The sequence below is a fragment of the Tenebrio molitor genome, chromosome 7 (assembly GCF_963966145.1).
Source record: "Tenebrio molitor chromosome 7, icTenMoli1.1, whole genome shotgun sequence".
NCBI classification, from domain to species: domain Eukaryota; kingdom Metazoa; phylum Arthropoda; class Insecta; order Coleoptera; family Tenebrionidae; genus Tenebrio; species Tenebrio molitor.
The window spans coordinates 7,952,497-7,974,662 of record NC_091052.1 but is presented as its reverse complement, the minus strand read 5'-3'; the positions used below and the strand labels follow the sequence as shown (position 1 = coordinate 7,974,662).

Here is a 22,166-nt window from a genome sequence, read left to right as displayed (position 1 = left end):
AATGGCAGGATGCTGAGGCTGCTGGGATGCCGAAGCAAGCGAATTCGCTTTAATGTACTAGCGTCTACTCCTCAAAGGTTGCCTTAAAGTTTGGACCATTAAAGATAAATATTTACCGGAATATTTGCACCAATCTTGAGCTCCACCCAACTACCTAATTTGTTTTTATAAAATTCAGACTCCGAGACGCCTGTCAACCGTGCTTAATCCAATAACGCCCAGCAAATTCGCCCAAATTAACCTGAATGTGTGTCTTAGAGAGCAATAATTCTTCCTAACGTTACACAAGCATCATTTTAAATCCTCCCCGCAGTCGACTTAATGACACTTGGGCCAAAGTTAAAGCACTTTTTATGGTCGAAATGGCGTCAATTGCTCGACCACGGCGACCTTTGTTTAACTTTCCTAATTGAAGAGACAAAAATTGATGGTTGAACAATCGCAGGACGACTTGACAGATCCAGGACACCCCCGACCCTTCAGCTCTTAATGTTAAAACGAAAGAATCCATAGCTTCCGTTTCGACTGTTCTCCAGAATTCCACCAACCCCAACTTCTTCCGTTTCCGTCGTGAAACTTTCCCAGAACTGTCACCCGCAGAGCTTCCCTGCACCCCGTTTCGCATTCCAAATCCGCAAGCCAGTGGCGCCATCTGCCCTTGCCAACCATAATTAAAAGGGGTAGTCTTAACAACTGTTACCCCCTGGAAGCTCACGGGTTTTCACGACTGAACTGGCTCGTGATTATAAGAAGCACCAACGACGGAGTTCACCCAGACAACTCACCTCGAAATCAACTGTCAAAGAACTCGCACTAAAAAGCAAATTTTGCAAAAAAAAATCAAACAAGCAAGAAACTAACGTTTTCTCCTGCAGTTAATACATATTCTCTTCAGCTGAGCTTTTGAAATTGTTGATTTTGTGAAGAGCCAGACAAAGTTTTCGATTTTATAATTTCAGAACTGCAGGAAATGACACGAAAATTATTTTAATCGGTCTTCTTTTTCCTGTAAAAGTTGTATGAGTGAGCCGGTTTGGCGATAATGTAGTAGTTTTGTTGTTGTCGTACGAGCGTGGAGGTTCTTGATGGAACGATTTTGATTCGTCGGCCGTTAATGATGGCCTATCTTGGGTGGGTAATTCCGTCTGAGCTTCCTAGTGACGGCAATAAAAGCAAGCCCGGAGCACCACCAGTAACTGCTTCGATGTCTTGTCTCATTTCGTGGCTCACTAACGCCGCTGTTTACATCTATCTTGCCATGAAAATCATTTGCATACATTAATGCAATTAAATCTCGACAGATTTCGAAGGCGAGCCAAAGAAAACAAAACGGTGGGGTAAGTGTTTCGTGCTTGGATGGTGTAGCAGAATACCGACTTGGGGTAAACAAGAAAACGTTCATTTCCATGACAACATGCCTCACCAAACCGGCAAAATGAAACTGTTTAATAATACAATGTCTTAGGCGGAGTGATCGCGCAGACCTGTACCACATGCCACTCAAATAATACCATCTAGATCGAGTTAACTTCGTCGATATGTTATTTACGGACGTAACGGCCTTTTCGGCTGCGGTTGCAAAACGTCCAATATAACTTTCGTCATCAAGAAGGTAGTTGTAAAGTTGTGTCGTTGCGGCGTTTATAAATTTGATAAATAACTGGATGCCGTCTCGCGTTTTATTTTCTTCGACGGCCGTTAATACGGCTTGACTGCAAGTGAAGTGTAAAAGTAGACACGTATCCGAGGTACTTATAATGATAATGATTAATTTTCTGTCAAAACTTGTGCAAGATATAAATCTTTGAGTGGCTGCAGAAGTTTACGCGCCCATCCACCCAGATACTTGGAAATTATCTCTTCTCGTTATCCGTTTTAGTTATTTAGGCCGCGGTAATCCAAAAAGCTCCGATAGAAGCAGCAACTTTTGTCCTTTAACCAGTCTAGTTTGATTAACGACCTCATGCTGCGAAAGTCATTATACGTTTTCGTAAATTACGCAATTTTCGCTTCATGATGTCGGACTTTATCTGCTTACGAGGTCGTTCTCTTTCTCTCCTCGTCGACTTCTTTGTTACCACCCAAATTCCTCGATTATACGAATGAGATGTTTGATGCGCCATTTTACAAATTGGCATGCTAAACCAGTCGTGAACGGACAGTTATCATACGAAGATGATTTCGGCAGATGTACAAAGTACCAACACAATCGCCAATTCCAAATGCTCCGGTTCAACAACTCCACGATAATCGACCACTTCAATTCGAGAAGAGACCGTCGAAATAAAAGCAAAACTACACATTAACTCGTACAAAGCTGTTCTAATTCGTATTAGTTAACTACTCGAACAATAGAAAATGCCATTTTGCAAGTGCAAGCACGGTTTGTGGGGCAGAGGCGAAGCAAAATATTAGTTATTTTCAAATGAGTAGCGCTGTCAGATCACTTTTCAGGTATGAAGCCGAAGTTTGAGGCACGAAGCGTTAGCCGAGTGATGTAATCAGGCCGAATACCTGAAAACTGACAGCGTACGGTGGCCGGCAAAAAAGTTAGCCACCATTTAAATGTCAGTGTCATTAAAGCATTAAGTAATTACACATTTGGGCCCGGTTGTATAAAGCTTAGTTAACATCGTGTCAGCTAACAACGCGTCAAGTCGGAAATCCGCCCATTTGATTGGCTGATTCAAATAAAATGTTAAATAACCTCCAATCGGATCGCTTGACATTATGTTAACTTTAACGACTTGACATCGCTTTATACAACCGGGCCTTGGATTTTTATGTGACAGAAAAGTGATGGCTAGTTTTTATAGCCGGCCATTGTACGAATATTGAATGACGTTTACCTACGTGTTCATTTGGGCAGTCTTAAAAAATAATTTTTGTTATATAACCTACCGGATAAGGCATTTATTTTTCTTCCATTGACAACATAAAGGATCCAATCCAAGAAGCGACTGACACCACAAAAGTCAATCAATTCCTCAAATATTCCAAACCGTCGTCGTCCTCTCTGTTATTCCTAATCCTAACCTGTCGCTTGATAACCCCGTCGGCCTCTATTGCTATACACAATGCACAGCTTGCGATAAAGGGTACAAATTTGCCCAACATCAATATTTCACACTTAAAAAATTGTACAAAAATTCCACGATGACATTGACATTTAGTGCCAACCTAAAATCCTTCATTAAAGATTCCTGTTTCGATTTGTTGTCAAGGCATCTATGGTCAAGGCAGGGAAATGCCCCTTTCATGCCGATTTAATTTTAGACGAATGGAAAATCAGTATTTTCTTGACGGAGGCCGAAAAAATGGTTTCATGGTATTTTCTCGAGTTAAAGCGATAATTAATTATTTGCGGTGGCAAGTGTTGGATCCGGTGTATTTTCCTTCCATAAATCGCGGTGCGGATGAGCGAAGTTATTTTGTGAAAAAATGAAATAGGAAACGTAATATTTCCATCTGCATTGACATATTCAATTAAAGCTACGTGTCAGAGTGGCCGAAAAAGTCGTCATAACGTCCCTCCCTTCGCGGAGAATTTATGAGAAAACTAAATGGAATTATTGTACCTTCGCAAACTTATAATATATCTCGTCCGAAGGCGGCCAAAAGTTAATTAAACTTTACATCTCCATCTGATAATTAGACGTTAGAAAAGTGACGTTCCTCTTTAATTAACCAAAGAGACACACCGTATTTTTGTCTTATTAAAGGCGGAAAAACCGGAGGGAGAGAGAAGTCGGCAAAAATGAGAACACAACCCCATCGCGTTTTATCATGCGGAAAGTCGACTTTGGCGGATTTCCTTCTTGGAGACGACCGTTTCCGTCAGAACATCAAATACACCTTTGTTCGTCCCGAATTGTTTTCGGTTTCGTCTGTTCCCCCGTACGACGGAAATGGGGAAAAAATTATTGATAAATTTACCAATTTGCCCTCGAGAGCCGAAAAATTCCGAAGCTTTTTCCTGAAAAAGCTGTCCAACAAACCGCGCTGTCAGTCAACGCCGAGAAAAACTACACTCGAGTTGTAATCAATCATGGCTCCCCCCGATCGCTAAACTGATCTTAGTCTAGTACATCCTCGCTTCGGCTAATGATTTGAGATAAGTACATCGATACTCGGGGGCACTTTTTCCATTAAGGGTTGAAGACGCGTCACGGGTTTATAGATTTCCCAGATAAAAATGTCGATTTAAGTAAACAAACTTTATTTCAAAAAAGCTTGACAATCAATTGGTAATATACAAACATGGAGAAACGTTGGTATTCAAATACGTGTGCACCAAAACAAAACGCCGTGGATGAGATTCAAAAACTATTCTATCTATTACACAGACAATTTATAATGATCTACTGGGGCGCAGCCTTCGCAAAAATATCACTTTCACTTAAATAATATCACGGCGGCGCCCCCAACAATTGCGACAAAATATAATATCTTGAAATGTACATATATACCTAGACCTTACGACTAGCGCACCCTCATAAATTCAATTGAGTAATTTCAAAACTACTCTATTAAGAGCACTTTTATCGGACAGAATTAAAATCTGAGTTGCACTATTACAATTTGTGGTTCCACGAAAACAGTAACATTAATTAACGAAACTAACACAAAATAATGAAATATTCGACCACGTCAAACCGTTCACTTTTGGTAATCAATGTCTAAAAAATATGTACTAATATGCCAAACGAAATCTATCTTAAATAAAGAATCTACGAGAGGAGTACACATTTTTTACCAAATTTGACTTTATCACATGAAATAAAATGGTTTTTTGATATTTTTCAAAACAACTATCTCGAGAATCTGCAAATGGTAACGTCTCTTTACAGAGTGTGATAATTAAGTTCGGTGCGTGCTTTGTAAAATTTAAAAGCGACAAAACCGATGGCCATCAATCCCGAAGCCAGGACGATTCCGCCAACAAAACTTGGACCGTCAAATTTTCGGTTGTTGGCGGGGGTGGGTGCTGCTGTTGTGACTGGTGACTTCGTTGGAGTCTCTTTTGTCGTTGTCGCTGTTGGTTCTGGAGTGGTCTTTGGAGTTGTGGTTGGTTGAGTTGCTTTTGTTGTTGTCGTTTTTGTGGTAGTTGTTGTTGGTGGTTTAACTGTTGTTGTTGTTGTTGTTGCTGTTGTTGGTTTTTCAGTAGTCGTAGTTGCAGATGTCGTTGGCTTTGTAGCTGAAATTATAAGTGCATATTGTTATTGTATTGTACGTTGATTTTTCGCTGATCTATAACTTTACAATTTAACTGTTAACATTTATTTGTGGTACGAGGGCGTACTACTTTTGAAAACTAAAAATAAAACTTCCAGAAACAAATTTTATTATATTTCCATGTGAAAACTATGTATATTATACATTTGTATATTTTAAAAAATAAAACTTGAGTATTTAACACAGTCGTTTATTACCAGTCTTAAGACAGAATAGTCCTGGACAAGTCGACCAGCACAACTTTGCGTAATACCCCGCTCACATAGAAAGACGATTAACAGGCGAACCAGCTGAATCGTGTTTATGTGCGAGCGAGGGATTACGCAAAGTTGTACTGGTCGACTGTCCGGTACTATTTTGTCCTAACACTACTGTTTATTACACTATTTTAATGAGTCATCAAAATTATTTCGTCGAATTACACTCGATTTTTTTTCCCAGGTAAAAATAGTATATTATGATACGAGTCTTATAAGAAGCATTTTATCGCACGCACGGGTTTGGAGTACGACGAACGTAGCGAGGAGTGCCCTAAAGGAGTAAGTGCGATAAAATGCCTTATAAACGAGATGTCATACAGTATTTTTTCTACTTTGCCACTTTTTCAATGAAAAAAAAATAATTTAAAATTTAAAACCGTTAAAGTTGAAAGATTCCACCCAAGGTCACGTCTGCGGTCTGCCGCGACACCACAGTATCCGTCAACATTAAAAAATTAAATTTCACTGTTTTTAGTATTATTATTGTATGACGCCTTTTTCCTATTACGATACGCAAAACGGTATCGTAATAGCATCAGTACGAACGCAAAGTAGAAAAAAATATACATAAAAAGCTATTTTCTGATTACAGTCGAAAATAACAATACATTAATGACAAACCAGTCTCCACACAACGCAATTAGTGTGGTCAGTTTGAGAATAGTGTTTCTGACTCACTCGCTCTATACTTTTATTATAACTAAATCTGATTGCAAATTTATTTACAGATTTATATATTGAGATACTTCTGTTAAGTGGTTGGTTAATTTTTGGATCAGAGGCGTAAAATGTAGTAAAAGCTGATGAAAATGTTGTCACAAAATACCAAAATAACTCATTAAGTTTACATTAAAAATATATTAATTGCTATTTAAAACTTTCCAAACTTATTCTGTTTTGGTTGAATATCTACATAAAACAATAATGTTAGAGATAGGTATTCAATTTTGTTTGAACCTGTAGGTTTTGTATTTAATTTCGCAATGAAATGTAAGCTTTTGCTTAAAGCAGGCTTAAGCAGTCCATGCTAGGAAGTTCTGAGAAAAAAATCGATCTCAAAAAGTGTGCTCCTCACATGCCTTTCACCAATAATTATTAATTTGTAAATTTGAAACGATCAGAAAAGTTACTGAATTAAATATCTTGATAATTCCATGTGAAATATAAATACTCAATTGTTACAGATGTTGAAAAATGGATTAATTAGACATAAGTTCCTTTTTTTTTGTTTTGTTAGGACCGTGGTAGTTTTCATTTATGCGAAACGAGGGCAAATGTCCATTAGTCACACTTGCTGACAGATCTAAGACAGCCCTCTGCGTTTCCCATGTGTGTTAGAAATAGTTGACATGTTTTATGGTTATTGTGTAAATTTGCTAGGACTGATATGACCGTTGTGGTCTTTTGCAGGTGCATGTGGTTTGTGTATTTGGTGTGGGCGTTGGGTGAGTGAGGTGATGAGATGGATGCCAGATGTAAGAAAGGGGATGTATAAATGCGATTTTAGTTAGTTTTTAGACACTCTTGTTTTGACCTAAGATCTGGTAACTTGTACTGATTTGCAAGAGTCCTTAATATAGTAAATTATTAAGAGGTCTGAGTTTTGTTTTTGAATCCTGACAAATTGAGTGTTAGATTGTAACACAATGTTCAAAAAAAAAGTACAAAAATTGATTTCAGATAATGTCATAAGAAAAATGGTATGTTTTGTTATTTAGTGCAAAAAAACAAGCAGCTGGAATTGATTAACTGTTTTTAAGAAATAACTGTCTGCAGTATTTAATCTTGTAATCAAAGGTCAGACTGAGTTACTTTTTTCCTGCTATTAAATCACAAACTAATGTAGTGTAACACAACATGAATTTGTTTCCAAGTCTGGGGTCACTGTTTCACCTTATCAACCCAACCAATATAAAAGATAAACACATCCTACTGTAGCTTATTATGTTACTGCGTTATTAATATCTTCAAGGTCTTGAAGTTTATTTAGAATCTAGTTCTATTATTTAGAATGACAATTAAAAATATCATTATATAAACAAGTGATACAACAAGAACATACACAGCACTGCATAAATAAATAAAAAACATTTGACCTTGAATGGAATTTCTAGAGAAAGCCCTTCATACTTTAAAGAGATTGGTTTATAAATCTAGACTGTGACTATTAACTCTCCTAACAAATTATATTTTAATTAAAAATCACAAAAAGACCTTAATTAACTTCTGTGACATACAGTATTACTCAATCATATTATTATACTTACTTGTAGGAGCTGCGGTAGTTGTACTGTTTGGGGGTAGGGGCGCTGGTGTGGATGAATGACTTGGGGGTATATTTGTAGGCGAAGGAATGTTATCTGTTTGATTGTTGACTATAATACTGCCCTTAACCTCAGTTACAGCAGGCGTATTTACGGTCGTTCCTGCAAATTTGTGAAATAGAACAAAAAAGAAGTAAAAGCTATTAAAATTACCTTGCGTTTGCCCATGACATACGCTTATTATCATAAACAATGTAATCAATTCGTTCTTCATTGTGTGAATTTAGAAATGTCTACTACAAGCAACAAACTATAAACCAATGTTAGAATTGTTTTAAAATAATTTTATAACAATTTGCTGCCTGGAGAAACCACAATTACTGCACAAAACACAGACGACTTGAGAACCTGAACAATTTCATTTACGTCAGTTCGGGTCCTGGTCCTATCAGCAGGACAGCTCTCGTTGACATGGTTCAAAAATAAAATCCCTATAATGGAATATTTTAACTTTAATGCCGCCTGTTTACTGCGCTACGTGTAAATTTTAAACGAAAATTACGAAATGACTAATTGAAATTATAGATTTTGCAATCATTGGTAGTAAATTCTTAAAGCATGTTTTGTTTAAATTTATTAAATTAAATGATCGCCTCCTGTCGTCAGTCAAATGGCTTCCGTGAGGGGTTGCGGTAATATTTAGAAAAGTAAAAAGTAGACGAGTGAGATAATTCAATTTTACTTTTACGATGACTTCCGCAACCGACGAAAGATCGGTTTATGCCAAATTGGAAGCAGTCAAGGAAATTCGGTATGTTTTACCATGTAAAAAGTGTTTACTAAAAGAAAAAAAATCAATAATTGCAGAGCTAAAACAATTCAATTGGAAAAAATAAAAAATCGCTTAGTGCTCGAAATAGAGTCACAAGATCAGGAAGAAAAATGTCTTTCTGAGTATAAACAAGAAATGGAGCTGCTTTTGCAGGAAAAAATGTCACATGTAGAGGAATTGAGACAAATCCATGCAGACATCAATGCTGTCAGTTTATCTTGAAGTAGTAATTTGGGTTGCAAAAAATGCTGATTAATTTTAGATGGAGGGAGTGATTAAACAGTCAGATGAGAGCAGAACACGGTCATTGAATTATGCAGTTCGCTTACATGAGGAGTATGTGCCTCTCAAGAATGAAATAGACAGATTAAGAAGAGATTGTTTAGGTCTTGACCGCCTTCCAGAACTTCATGAGGAAGAAGGATCTGCTATTACACCAGAGTATAATTTTCATCTTCATTGTTTTAATGGTTAAGTATGTAAATTTTATTCTCAGGAGATTTTCTCAGTTGTATAATTCAAACAAGTCACAGTCACAAAGCTACAACAAATCAAGTGAGTGGACTAGACCAATAGCGCCAAATGAAAGCTCAACAAGCTCACTAGCTCCACCTCTACCACCAACATTTTTGCCACCCCCAAATCCTCTAAGACTGGTGACTAGCAAACCAGAACCTGGGCGCCCTGGAAGCTTAGCACCTTCACCACACACAGGACCCACTCCTACATTCAGGTCCGACATTAATCTGAGGTGCTATAAATTCTCTACTAGGCTTTCATCAATATTTACAGTAAAATCATCAACTGTTGCATTTTTTTAATTGCAGGCAACAGCCGCCGCCTATGAAATCGTGTTTGAGTTGCCATCAACAAATTCACAGAAACGCACCAATTTGTCCGTTATGTAAGGCAAAGTCTAGGTCTAGGAATCCAAAAAAGCCGAAAAAGAAAGACCATTGAGATGTTTCCAATGCTGACATTTTTTTTTTCATTGTATTGTCACCTAGTGGTTAGGGATAGCTGAGCGTTAGTTGAGTGTATGTTAGAAAAATATTTTTAAAAATAACAATAGAATTAACATTGTAACTACTTTTTAATATTTTTTTATAATTCAGTATTTAGCGTTAATTTTAAATAAAAGTAATCGCAGCATACTGCGCGCCCATGTTTGTTGTGTGGTATAAGTGTAAAAACAAAAAACTTCACTAATATTTGGTAACAATTTATTAATAAATGAAACTTTTTAGTTAAGAATCTCTTCTTTATTTACCGAAATACATAACACAAAACATGTGCTAATAAAATAAAAAATCTGGAAATGTGGTAAGTACTGATAAGAGCAGTTGTCACAGGGAAACATTATTCATTATTATCTTATCCACTACAAATACAAAATATGAATCAATATGACGTGTTGTTGGCATGCTCCGGTGCGGTTATCCTTGGTCTGATAAACATGTTTCCTGCGTATTAATGTTCCAAATAGTGTTGTTTTAATTAGGCGATAACTCAATTGGCTTCCGCAAAATTGACCGTCAACGCGTTTAAATTCATATCTGGGGAAATTCGCGTTGAGTGTTGCATAACTGACAATCAATTTTTTCGTGTTTCTAACCTCGAATTATGTGTTTATGAGTAAAACGTCAAATCCAACATCAAACATGACTTAAAATAGCGCGAGTGTAGCAAAATCCTGATCTAAACAAATTGTGCCATGTATTTGACGAGGGGCCGCATCAAACTCAAGTGTTAATCTTTATTCTAAAATGACTATACATACAAAAATCACAATATCAAAAGTGTACCACTACACCCACAATACGTCTCTCTACAGGAGTTTCTTTTTTGCCGTGTTTTTAATATTAATCGTAACCACATTCGTCGGTCTTTCAAGATTACGTATTAGTATCGGTGATGAATCGTCGAAATTCAAAAAAATCGCGTTGGTAAATATCCGAGGCTTGCCAGAATTTAGACTGGAAGGCAACGGGGTTCCGCTGCCGAGGAATCCAGAATGCACCCACTGGGACTGTTTCAACATATACAGATGTGGTCGCACGGGTCATGACAGGATAGCCGTTTATGTGTATCCACCGATGAAATATGTGGATGATGAGGGATTCTCAGCTACAGAACTCATGTCCAGGGAATATTTAGCTTTATTACAGGCTGTGGTCAATTCCAAATATTATACTGCTAATCCTCATGAAGCTTGCATTTTCATTCCATCCATCGATACTTTGAATCAGGAAAGACTCAGGCCCAATCTCACCTCCAGGGCGTTGCACAGTTTGCCTTTGTAAGTACATAATACAATTTTTTTTTTGCACAAATTGTTGCCAATGCATTAACTTTTTTTCAAATTTAGTTCAACTAGCGATTTGTTCATTGTGCGATTTTGACGAGACAAAAGTAACCTTGTCTTTGTATTTTAATTACACTGCAGTCTGCATTATTAAAGCGCTGGCTCCAGCTAGTTAGTAAATTTAAGGCTATCACTGCCTCAATTAAACTGTTTTCGTTTGTAATTGGGTTTATTGACATTATTTTAATTTTACCAATAAAAAAGAAATAAACCGGGATTTGGCAATCCCTTTACAAGCTGATTTATGTGTGTAGATAGAAAATATTTATACTCTTAATAAAGGCGTGTTTGGCGTGATAATTATAGCTCGGGTGGGATCTCTTCTTTGTGCAACTAATTTCCAAGGAAGGAGTTTTGCACGTTTCTATTTATACATTTCCTTGCCTCGATTGCCTATTACATTAACGAGTTAATTGCAAATTAAACTATTACAAATTGAATCTTCTTCTTGATCATCATGAATAAAATTGCATCAATAAATTCGCTACAATTTTCAAGATTATATCTAAGATCGGATGTTTCTCTCGTTTCTATGAAGGCCACGTTTCTGCGACTTGTTTAACATTAAAATAGTTCCACTGAATTTATTTATGAATGTTAAATAATAAACAAATATTTTTAAACCGAATTTGTCAATTTGATTTGGTTGCACTAAGGAGCAAACATTGATAGCGCAACCACAAAGATAAGATATTGTGTCGAATGGTATGATGATGTCCATGTCGAAATTTTGACACACTTACGCAATCTTACCATGAGGGATTATAACTCAGAAAAAAGTCAAACAATCCTGAAAATCAAATTTTCATAACAGGACTCGTGGATCAATACTCCGTCTATCAATTCATGTTCTAATTGTTTTGGATTCGTAAATGGAAATTAAAATGCTGAAGTAACAAACATAATTCGGCGTGACAGTTTTTTTAAGCTTTCAATTATTTATTCACCGGTTTACAGTAATACTGTTCGAGCTTACGTAAATATAAAAACAATCGGGCTGTCTTTAATTATGAAGCAGTAGGTAAATTAGTAAATACTATAAATCCATAGTTTTTTAGACAACTATTTGTCCTCTACTCACTAGTATTTGTTATTTTCTACGCCGTACGCTAAACGAAGTTAAAATATCTGTTTTTGTAGAAATATCAGAGTGTAATTTCTGGTGTGTTGGAAATAGCTTTTAACAAATCCGTGATAACTCATTGTTAATCTTCATTGAATCATTTTTCATGTCGATGTTTACAATCCAGACGGTTTATTAAATTGAAAATTGTTGCGCATTACGTAATATGTTTTATTCGTCCCTACAGAAATTTTCTTTGTCGCTGTTGTCTTCGTCGAACGATTAATGTTATTTGACCTCTCAAGTCACCCATAAAATCAAGCCAAAACAAATAATTTAAGCGATTACAGATTTGCCAGTTTTATTTCGTTTAAAAATCAATTTTCAGTGGGTAATACCGAGGATAACCTTGAAATACATAATTTTCATAAACTCAAAGAAATTGCGGTTTCGTCGCATACGTCTACATTTCGCGGTATTGTTTTTATTCCGTTGACGTCAGCACTATCGACATCCTTAGTATCACTTTCCTAAATGATCGATGTTTTGTCTCGTGTGTCGACACTCCATCACCCGCCATAACATGTTGACTTGTCAAGGACTCGTCGATTTTTCCTTTCTTATTTGAAAAATGTGTCTGTTTCTATTTCAGCTGGAACAATGGAGAAAATCATCTCATTTTCAACATGGTCTCAGGAACGGCACCTGATTTTTCACCCCTAATCGAATTAGAAACCGGTAAGGCCCTCATAGCCGGCGCCGATTTCGACAGATACTCATTTAGGATAAATTTCGACGTCTCGATTCCGTTGTACAGTCCGGTAGCTGCGTTAGGAGAAAACAATCAGAATATTCATCGTAAGAGGTAATTTTTGTAGCGGGTTCGCATCGTTCAAAGAAATTAAGTTTTCACTCAAGGCGATTAAATTATTCCACCTTTGAATTATACAACGTACCCCAGAAATAACTACATTCATTTCAACTTGTAATAGAACGCTTCAACAGTGACATCTTTTAATTATATTTTTTTTGTAAACCCTTTAGTTATCGAGTTAAAATTGTTGTTGAAAGATTTGGCGCATATGTCGTTATCCAACTGTGGCTGCTACGTTGCTGGGCTGATGTCAACAAAAAACGAATGCAAAACAACTTTCACTTGTTTTTTGCTACTTAATTCAGACGCAACAGCTAATTGTTGTGACTCTTATCGTTACAATGTGGAAGAGTCAAATGGAAATGGTAAATAAATAAAAACAGTGTAATTTTGCATGTGTTATTTTAATTAAAAAAAGAAAGATTACATGTGCGGTACCTGAAATAGTTGCAAAATGTTTCCTAAAATTACTGCAATAATTAGAGATTCACCGTAAAAATCCACAGCACAAGGTGTGCGGGTCTCCCGCGTAGAAATATTAATATAAAATGTAGCATTTGCTACATCTGTTACAAATCACAATTGATACAGCAACGTACCGGGGGTCTCTACCCTCGACGTAAGGCAACTGGATCTTTCCAGAAATGCCGAAGAAATCTTCCTTTAAAACTGTCTGCTTCGTTTTCTGCATTGACCAAAACGACGATACGAATTAATCACAATAAGTATTCGAGTGGACGAAATTATTTTTCCATTCTTTCTAGAAATATTCTGTTGTTGCGAATGTTGTAACGGAATTTATCGTAAAAATTGGGGCTGAATATAGAAGTTCTTTTGTGTGCCCTCACAAAAAGAAGTCACACGGAGTTAGATCTGGTGATCTGGCAGGCCACGCTATGGCGTGACCAATTCGTCCTACCCAGCGTGCAGAAAAATTTGCGTACAGTGCGTGCATTGTGACACGGTGCACCATCATGCTGGTACATGTTGTCACGAATTTCCACAGGCAAATCTTATCAGAACTGAAAGAGCACGCTATTAAAAAATTTAAATATCTAAATTTAATTTAACAGTGGTAGCACAACGTGAGGTGCAATAAATCACGCTTTTACAACTTATGTATAATAAAAACGGTAATCAGAAAATCATCAATTGTCAACACATTTGATAAAATAATTACATATTCTGTTCGGTTTTTTTTTGCGAGAACCTATGTATTTGCAAAATCGTCGGGTTGCAAAACTTTTGGAAGATATGGTTAGAATTGTAATTTTCGTATTTTCCAAATCGTATTTCGCAATACTCCACTGCCAGACTTCCTTCCGGTGGTGGTCCCTTGTTCCTCCACACTCTAAAATAATCTTTTCAACGTTTTCGATGCGCTCAAGACGTGGTCTGCAGCCTTAGAGATGCTGTGCAAATGTCAAGTCTATTCAAATTTTAACTCCAAAACATAACGCAGTGAAAAATACTAAACGCGCCATGTTATTTGTTTCAAGTTGTTCAATATACCATTGGTAGCGCTGAAAAACAATTCGCGCCACTTGTAATCCTACGCGGACGTTGTTATTTAATGGATTGACAGCTGTTTACCTGGAAGGATTATGTGTACTATGCCGGTCAAAATTTTTTGGCCGTCATTGTCTGTCAATTAAAAAAAAAAATGTATTCCGTACTTTATTATCATCATGATTACCGTCTTGATTATGAAGTTATTTTTTGGGTGGTAAATTTCAAAACTCAAAATTATTTTGTCATTTCTTCTCTAATTTTGTTTATTCATGTCGGATTTTTGGAATATCTGAGCTTCAAACAGTTTAAATTAATTGTCAAAATGACAAGAATCGAAAGTGGGGTTACGATTCCTAAAGGTTTATTTACACTTTACTTGAATGTCAAGAAAGTGACGGCCAACATTTTTTGGTCGCCATAGTACAAGTGATTTTAATTGTTATAAACTGTTGTTGAAGATGAATGGTGTTATGAATGTTACGCGTTGTTCCACCTTTTATCGCATAACTAAATGTAGTCACGTGTTTCCGTATTTGCCAAAAAATGTAAGATAATCGATGAGTAGAGTTGACGGACATCAGGGATTGAACGATTTGGAAAATGTTCTCTTTATTCGAACACCGTTCCTGAAGCTTCACCATAAGCTAATACAATGTCCGACCATTCATTATTCAAAAATCCAATCAAAAAATTTTCCGCATCATCAAATCACCAAACAAGCGTTGTTTGAAGTTGGTTATAAAAGCGACAAATTACCTAATGCTCTTATTTCTTTACCTCTGCCACAGCGGGCAAAGAAATACTCTAAAAAAACTTTATAGTCGTTTTATGCACTTGACAAAAACAATTATTTCACGGTCATTGTCAATGGGTCAGTTTATCAGACAAGTCGACGGATAGCACTTCAATTTGTGGAGAAAAAAATGCTAAAATAAATACATGAGATTTCGAAAAAAAAATGTACATAAAAATATTGTTCTCGACTAGTTCTATTACTGGATAAAATTGATGTAGTTATTTCTGGGCCACGTTGTATATAATGTGAACCCGATCCGAATGTACATCTGTGAGAGTTGATTTGTCGTTTTTAGGTCGTGGTTGGTCACGTCTTCCCAGCTAAACCTTGATATTTATTACTTAGGAGTACTACAGAAATTATCATATCAATACAGTGAGTCGCTGTTAATCGTCGATGCCTGCCATAATCATAACTATACTAAGCGTTGCAAGGAGAATTCTAACGAGAAGTTCAGCTATCCTGCGCTCCTGCAGGACAGCACTTTCTGCCTGATATTCAGAGGGGAAAGAATGGGCCAATTCGTACTGTTGGAAGCGATGGCCGCCGATTGTATTCCCGTCGTCGTAATGGATGGAGCCGTGTTGCCATTTAATAATGTGATAGATTGGAAACGAGCCGCCGTTTTCATCATGGAAAATTATTTGCATACTCTCATGGACGTCTTGGGGAAAATTTCCCCGAAACGTGTACGTCAGATGCGGGAGACCGTTCGATTCCTGTACAATTCGTATTTCTCCAGTGTCGATAAAATTACTATTACGACCCTGGATATTATCCAAGATCGGGTTTATCCACACTGGAGCAGGATCTATGACGACTGGAATCTGCGACCCGAAGAGAAAAATACCAATCCGCTTTTCCTTCCGTTGACAGCGCCAAAGTCTCACGGATTTACCGCTGTTATTTTAACATACGACAGGGTCGACAGTCTCTTCACTCTGATCGATAGATTATCGAGAGTTCCTAGTCTTATGAAAGTGATCGTCGTTTGGAATAACCAAAAGAAAAGTCCACCGCCATGTAAGTGGTACAAATGTATTTTTTCTGTTGGAACCATAACTGTCGAATTTTAGTATCATCCTTTCCGCAAATCCAAAAACCAGTAAAAGTTATCAGAACAAGTGCCAATAAGTTATCAAATAGATTTTATCCGTATAACGAGATCGAAACCGAGGCCATCCTCCACATCGACGACGACATCGTGATGTTGACAGCTGACGAAGTCGAGTTCGGCTACGAGGTGTGGAGGGAATTTCCAGACAGAATAGTGGGTCAGTGCGGCCACCTACTCCTAAAACAATCCTTTACAGCAACAAGTTTGCAGGATTTCCTTCAAGAACCCACAGATGGGACAACGTCACCACCAGTTGGAAGTACGAGTCGGAGTGGACCAACGAGATATCGATGGTGTTGACGGGCGCCGCATTCTTGCACAAGTACTGGAGTTTCCTGTACACGACGGCGATGCCAGCAAACGTCAGAGATTGGGTGGACGAGCACATGAACTGCGAAGACATCGCCATGAATTTTCTAGTTGCTAACACCACAAACAAACCTCCAATCAAGGTGAGCTCCCGCTAGCGCTTTCGCATAAAGTGAGACCGTGCTCGTAGGTGACCCCAAGGAAGAAGTTCAAGTGTCCCGAGTGTGTGAACAACGAGATGTTGTCGGCGGATTTGGGGCACATGATCGAAAGGTCCCAGTGCGTGGACAGATTTGCCAAAGCATTCGGCCGGATGCCCCTGAAGTCTGTCGAGTTTCGAGCAGATCCCGTACTCTTCAAAGATCCATTCCCAGAAAAACTGAAACGCTTTAACGATATTGGCAGCTTGTAGATCAATCGTCAATTCATTCTTGTTTGTTCTTTTTTCGTTGTAGATAATTTGTAAATATTTTGTAGTTATTGTTGTACAGATTCTGAAACCAGGGTTATAAACTAATTTTTATACAAATTCATGATTTTTTATTGATGTGTATATGTTGTAAATGAAAGTCAGATTATTTTTATTATTTATGTTATTAAGTAACTTGCTTTTATACGTATATATGAAATGACTTATCGAGGGACTGACTTAGTGTAGAACTCTCTGTTTTTATTATAAAAATTATTAAAATATGTGGACAGAACGTGCCAGGTTATTTCTTGAACACTAACATGTCTCGATACTACTACCGCAAGCAATAAAAAGATATTTGAACTAGATTGACGATTTCGTTGCAGTTTGTTATTGTAAATTACATTGTTACAGTATTTATTTATGTGTAGATAAGTGAGCAGAAGGAGTTTTTGTGGTGACGAGCAGCGCTGGTCGTCCATTTAAGGTCAGTTGGAGGCCTCCAAGAGCAACAGTTGATTTTGAACGGGTAAAACGTCCGGTAAGTCATCGTCCTTCAGCCGTTCGCACATCCATCAAGGATTATTGCTGGAGTTTCTAGGTAGCGAAGAAACAAACAAATCCACCAACAGATGTTAGTTTTATTTATATCCATCAGGTTTTGTGGAAGCCGTGGATGATGGCAGTGGCGAAAAAATCGATCAGATCAGTTGTGACTCATATAACAGGTTGCAATTATTTATGCGACAAATAAAAGTAAACAATGGTAGTGAGTACTGGTCGTACCGAGTCCTTTGACCGGTGGACATTGTTTTGCCGGTACGCATAGTCGTTTCCCGCGAAAAAAGTGGTCTTCACCACCCGGTTGCTACCGCCGAGGATTATCTGTCGCTTACGTCGTAGCAAACGCTGCAGAAAAACCACCTTATCTTGCACATTACGAACGACTAATTGGATATTTTAAAGGATTTTTTCAAAGTGGCAAATAAATACGCGCTGCGTGATTGAAATTTTAAATGAGACTCTCGGATGAGACGCGCCGAATGCCACCGGCCGAGAAGAATTCACTGCCCCACGCTGATTTGCGAACACAAACATTGCTGCGGACGGATCTTCCAACGAAGAAACGCCGACGTCCTGTCGGAGCGCACTTTCGATGGAACACATGCAGAAAGATATTGGCTATTTCGGGTTACATCAGCGTGCATCTACCTGTCCTATTTATAGCCCGCTATTTATACCATTTTAATTAAGAAAATTACGCCGCTATGTTGAGGAATGCACTATTTTAGTCGCTCTCAGCACAAGAGACTGTCTTGCAGTAGACTCCAACTTCGGGAGTTAGCCAGTGAAGTATTTGCATTTTGTAGATTTTTTTCGGTACTTATTTGTGGCAGGTGCCGCCGCTCTTATCGGACAGGCACTGCAACGGCGGCAGTTTGGGCTTTGCACGACCAATAAATTGCCAGTGCTGCGGTAATTGCATAATTAATTCTCCAAACGCATTGTATACTATTAATAAACATGGTCATAAACTAGTTGTCGGTGAGGTAAGGCAAGTAAGTGAGGCCATCTATAATTGTAGTATCTGTGGGGAATACGAGTCTCCTTTTGTGGTAACTCGCGGCAAGCTGGTTGCGGTAGACGGCCTGGCTCCGACAATAGACTTACTAAATCAGCCCTTTACCATAATTATTGAGCAAGCGCCGATTTATCACGTTATTTGTTGATACCAACATCGACCACTCTTCTAGCGTCAGCCCGCCCCCTCCACTCCCGTCGAATCAAAAATGATAAACGGTAAGCGGTCGTGTACTCTTCGGTGGGCGATGAAGGACGGTTCTGATGACAGCTCATGTCTTTTGATGTACAACAACAGGTACACTGTGGCATTTCAGAGTAGGTACAGCTTCCGAAAGACCATAAGAGGAGTTGTGGACTTTGCCGCAGACTGCTTGGCTCTGCTGTGAGAGAGTTTAGTTGCCCATTATTGCAAATAAAGAGGATTCTACAAGAGATGCGGCGTGCATATCGAAACAGCACATACTTTATTGCCGCGTACCTTGTGAGAACTACCATTGCGTGGAAAAACGACGATGGGGATTAGACGATGCAACAATGATCTCGGCGACTCACTTGCTAGTTGGAATATGCGATTGCCTCACCGGTGTTGCGTAGATTTTCTGCTCACTCCCTTATATGGGGGGTATTGTTTTAACCGAAGCTCTGGTATTGGGTTTTTCAGGTAATCAGGTCGCGGGATCAGATCCCAACACTCTTTTATCCAAATTTACAAGAATTAAACTAATAATAGAATAGAATATTAAAATAATTGCAATATTGTAATCTAGTAATTTTGACAAATAACAAATAAACAAGACTATGATGCTGTTGTCAAAACAACTAACAAAACTTCTCTACATGTTTTATTTTAATTGATCTTCTTAGGGAAGAGCGATTCCGTATTAAAATATGACATTCAAATAGGTAAGTGAGACAGATTTTTTTTTTCATTTTTTGGACTATTATGAAACCGTATTTTTTAAGCTTGTAATAGTTCTTTATGTAACATGTGTATAAAGCACAACTTTTTTTGTACAAGTGAGAATTTTACACAGCTGGCGTATTATTTGCTGGAAGGCGATTAAACTCGAGGAAATTTGAAAGAAAAAATCTTCCAGCCAAAAGTCTCTAAGTCTCTCGCCTTTTCGTTAGTTTGTGCTGGTTTTATTGCCACACATTCAATACTCATTTTAAAATTAAAATTTTTCCGACAAGAGTTGAGCTCACCTGGTCTTAATGTTGATGATAAATAAAAAAACTAACGTTTATGAAAGCTTGGAAACATATTTAAAAAAACGTGTTCTGCAACAAAATCCTCCCGCGCCAAATAGTGGGTGGTTTTTATGGAATTTGTTGCACTGAATTAGGAAGCAAATAGTTTTGTCTCAAACGCTCAAACCATTTTTGCGGGATAGCAAATTTTGTGAAAACATTTTTTTTTTGAGAAAATACTCCGTGTTTAGTTAAAAGATTTATTATTCATGCTTGTGAGAGGAATGTAACACTCTTTAGTTCTTTTGCCCCATATGGCGAATGTGAAAGAGAAATATGACGATATGAAGATTTTGTTCGATAAATTTCAGTATTCGAACTACTGTTGGAACATTCGTGCGACTGTCGTAGCAATGTTAACGGAGCTATATGGCGGTTAACAATGTTTTGGTATTTTTATATGAGGGGGATAGCCGAGCGAGACAGTTAGCACAGCAGCAAACAATAACCCAGAAGAGCAGAAATATTACGGTAATGCAAACGTGGTAACTTAACGAGAGAGCGGAATAATTTGTTTAATCCCTCTCCATTTAAACAAAGCTAGAGGAGTTAAAATTTTACATTAAAGTAGTGAATAAAGATCAAGGCGGGACCTGAAGGGGAAGTTTTCTCAAATCAGTGTGCGAAAATAAAAGAAGGTATTTTTGTTGGACCTCAAGAACCTCAAGTTCTCAAGGGCGCCATCTGCAAAATAAATTTAGTGAGACTGAAAGGAGGGTGTGGATTATATTTGAAAGTAATCCTGTAATTTCTTTGGGAATAAGAAGATGCAAAAGTATGAGGAATTTTTTTCCTTATGTGAAATTCTTGCATAAGATACCTACTTATACTTATAAAAATAAAGAGGAGTGGCGTAAAGGTAGGGTTAGATTTTTGCTTGATTTTTTTACACAAGAACGAGTTGAATACAACGTTTTTTTGTTCGACGAGCCCCTTAAAGGCTCCAAATCGCTTAAAATCTTTAAAATTAACTTGACGTTTCATTTTGACAAGTTGTCACATTTAGCAAAATCCGTTCACATAGGAGAAAATTCTCAAATTCTGACAGTCTCGAACAAAAAAAACATTTTTTGTAGACCATTGTAACTAGAGCATTGTTAGCAGACCAACTATAAAAGCAAACTTTCATTACCTTAGTTACAGTAATTTCTTACACGTAGAATTAATTCTTTAATGCAACGTCAAAATGTTTAAATATTGGAACGTTCTTAGAGAAAAAACTTATGATATATGATATGTATTCGTGTGAAAAGAGCTTTTAAGATAAGTACTTTACGCATACCTTAAACATTCCCTTTTCACACTAGTATCATAAATAGCTATTACGAAGCTTTTATTCAATTTTAACGTGTTTTAGTCTAGCTTTCGTAAGTTGTTCTTGTTTAATTTAGTAGTGTGTAGTCCAAAAACATTTTCTAATATTGTCGAATATTAGCCTTTTCTAGGAAGATTCGTTCTTTGTAACATTGTGTTTTTTTTACTTTTTTAAGTGAAAAAACTGATTTTTTTTCGAATTTTAGTCTAGACAAATTCTAGAATCATGTTTCCATTCTCAAAATGCATTTTTCAAACTCATGAAAAGACATCCAAAATTTAGTGTAGAAGCTTTGAAATATTTTATGTCTTGCTATTAAGTACTTCGAGCAGTGATTCCGAAACTTTTAAAGCCAAAGAACCGGTCTTAGCTGTTGGTTTTCAGTTGGTAATTAACTATGAAACTACAGTAGTAAATGACCACTGACTTGTGGTAATGGAGGTGGCAGTATACTTTAATTTATTTCTTGGTAGCACTTTTGGATATTTGATCAAAAAATTGCCAATAAATCGTGAAGAAATTGCCAGTCCTTTAGGCGCTAAATTCACTTTAAGAGAATTAAAAAAGAAACACCGTGTATATGAAGAGTGATCAGTGTTGTTAGCACTTTCGTTTCCAATATTAAGTACCGCACTGGTCGATGCAAAGCTAAATGCCATAATCCTGGCCGTTTTCCATATTTGTAGATGTATATTTATGAATGTAAATGAGCATGTTAATATTTACTTATTAATTTATGAATGATTTAATCGTAGGCGCCAAAATATTTCGAATTTCAAGGAAAAATTCTCAGTGCAGAGTTGCTGGTCGCGTACTGTTCAAACAATGGAGATTGGTTTCCCAGGATTGCCGTAACGGCAGAGTAAATCCATTAAATCAACACTAATTTAATAGATAAGTGCTTGTAATTGCAAAATATAAATAAGAACGTGGCCAATAAATATCCATAGTTAAACAATGCATATGGAGTAGCTGGG

At 37.2% G+C, this 22,166-nt stretch overlaps 3 protein-coding genes across 4 annotated transcripts; 2 read left to right on the top strand and 1 right to left on the bottom strand.

Moving 5' to 3' along the window:
- Positions 1 to 4,202: 4,202 nt before the first annotated feature.
- LOC138134411 (threonine-rich protein-like) lies at positions 4,203 to 8,184 on the bottom strand. Its single transcript, XM_069052667.1, has 3 exons — positions 7,973 to 8,184; positions 7,763 to 7,921; positions 4,203 to 5,197 (listed from the first exon to the last, which is right to left on the bottom strand). The coding sequence occupies exons 1-3, from the start codon at positions 8,031 to 8,033 to the stop codon at positions 4,845 to 4,847; spliced, it is 573 nt and encodes a 190-aa protein (XP_068908768.1). The 5' UTR covers positions 8,034 to 8,184; the 3' UTR covers positions 4,203 to 4,844.
- Positions 8,185 to 8,337: 153 nt separating this feature from the next.
- LOC138134410 (zinc finger C4H2 domain-containing protein) lies at positions 8,338 to 9,845 on the top strand. 2 transcript variants are annotated; one of them, XM_069052666.1, is made up of 5 exons: positions 8,338 to 8,570; positions 8,627 to 8,798; positions 8,854 to 9,032; positions 9,088 to 9,324; positions 9,419 to 9,845. In XM_069052666.1, exons 1-5 carry the CDS (start codon positions 8,509 to 8,511, stop codon positions 9,549 to 9,551), a joined length of 783 nt encoding a protein of 260 aa, XP_068908767.1. In that variant the 5' UTR covers positions 8,338 to 8,508; the 3' UTR covers positions 9,552 to 9,845. The 2 variants fall into 2 exon arrangements, with proteins under 2 accessions (XP_068908767.1, XP_068908766.1); XM_069052665.1 differs by having other exon boundaries at positions 9,088 to 9,342.
- Positions 9,846 to 9,980: 135 nt separating this feature from the next.
- Positions 9,981 to 17,331, top strand: sotv (exostosin glycosyltransferase sotv). The gene is made up of 6 exons (XM_069052664.1): positions 9,981 to 10,890; positions 12,672 to 12,884; positions 15,497 to 16,224; positions 16,278 to 16,475; positions 16,529 to 16,770; positions 16,818 to 17,331. Exons 1-6 carry the CDS (start codon positions 10,358 to 10,360, stop codon positions 17,037 to 17,039), a joined length of 2,136 nt encoding a protein of 711 aa, XP_068908765.1. The 5' UTR covers positions 9,981 to 10,357; the 3' UTR covers positions 17,040 to 17,331.
- Positions 17,332 to 22,166: the final 4,835 nt, after the last annotated feature.

Coding starts and splice junctions, on each gene's coding strand:
- LOC138134411 (XM_069052667.1), bottom strand. CDS start 8,033: ATGAAGAACGAATTGATTACATTGTTTATGATAATAAGCGTATGTCAT. Junction 7,922..7,972: donor ATGTCATGGGCAAACGCAAG/GTAATTTTAATA, acceptor ACAAATTTGCAG/GAACGACCGTAAATACGCCT. Junction 5,198..7,762: donor AACTACCGCAGCTCCTACAA/GTAAGTATAATA, acceptor TTATAATTTCAG/CTACAAAGCCAACGACATCT.
- LOC138134410 (XM_069052665.1), top strand. CDS start 8,509: ATGACTTCCGCAACCGACGAAAGATCGGTTTATGCCAAATTGGAAGCA. Junction 8,571..8,626: donor GAAGCAGTCAAGGAAATTCG/GTATGTTTTACC, acceptor CAATAATTGCAG/AGCTAAAACAATTCAATTGG. Junction 9,033..9,087: donor GGATCTGCTATTACACCAGA/GTATAATTTTCA, acceptor TTTTATTCTCAG/GAGATTTTCTCAGTTGTATA.
- sotv (XM_069052664.1), top strand. CDS start 10,358: ATGACTATACATACAAAAATCACAATATCAAAAGTGTACCACTACACC. Junction 16,225..16,277: donor AAAGAAAAGTCCACCGCCAT/GTAAGTGGTACA, acceptor GTCGAATTTTAG/TATCATCCTTTCCGCAAATC. Junction 16,771..16,817: donor CAAACAAACCTCCAATCAAG/GTGAGCTCCCGC, acceptor CCGTGCTCGTAG/GTGACCCCAAGGAAGAAGTT.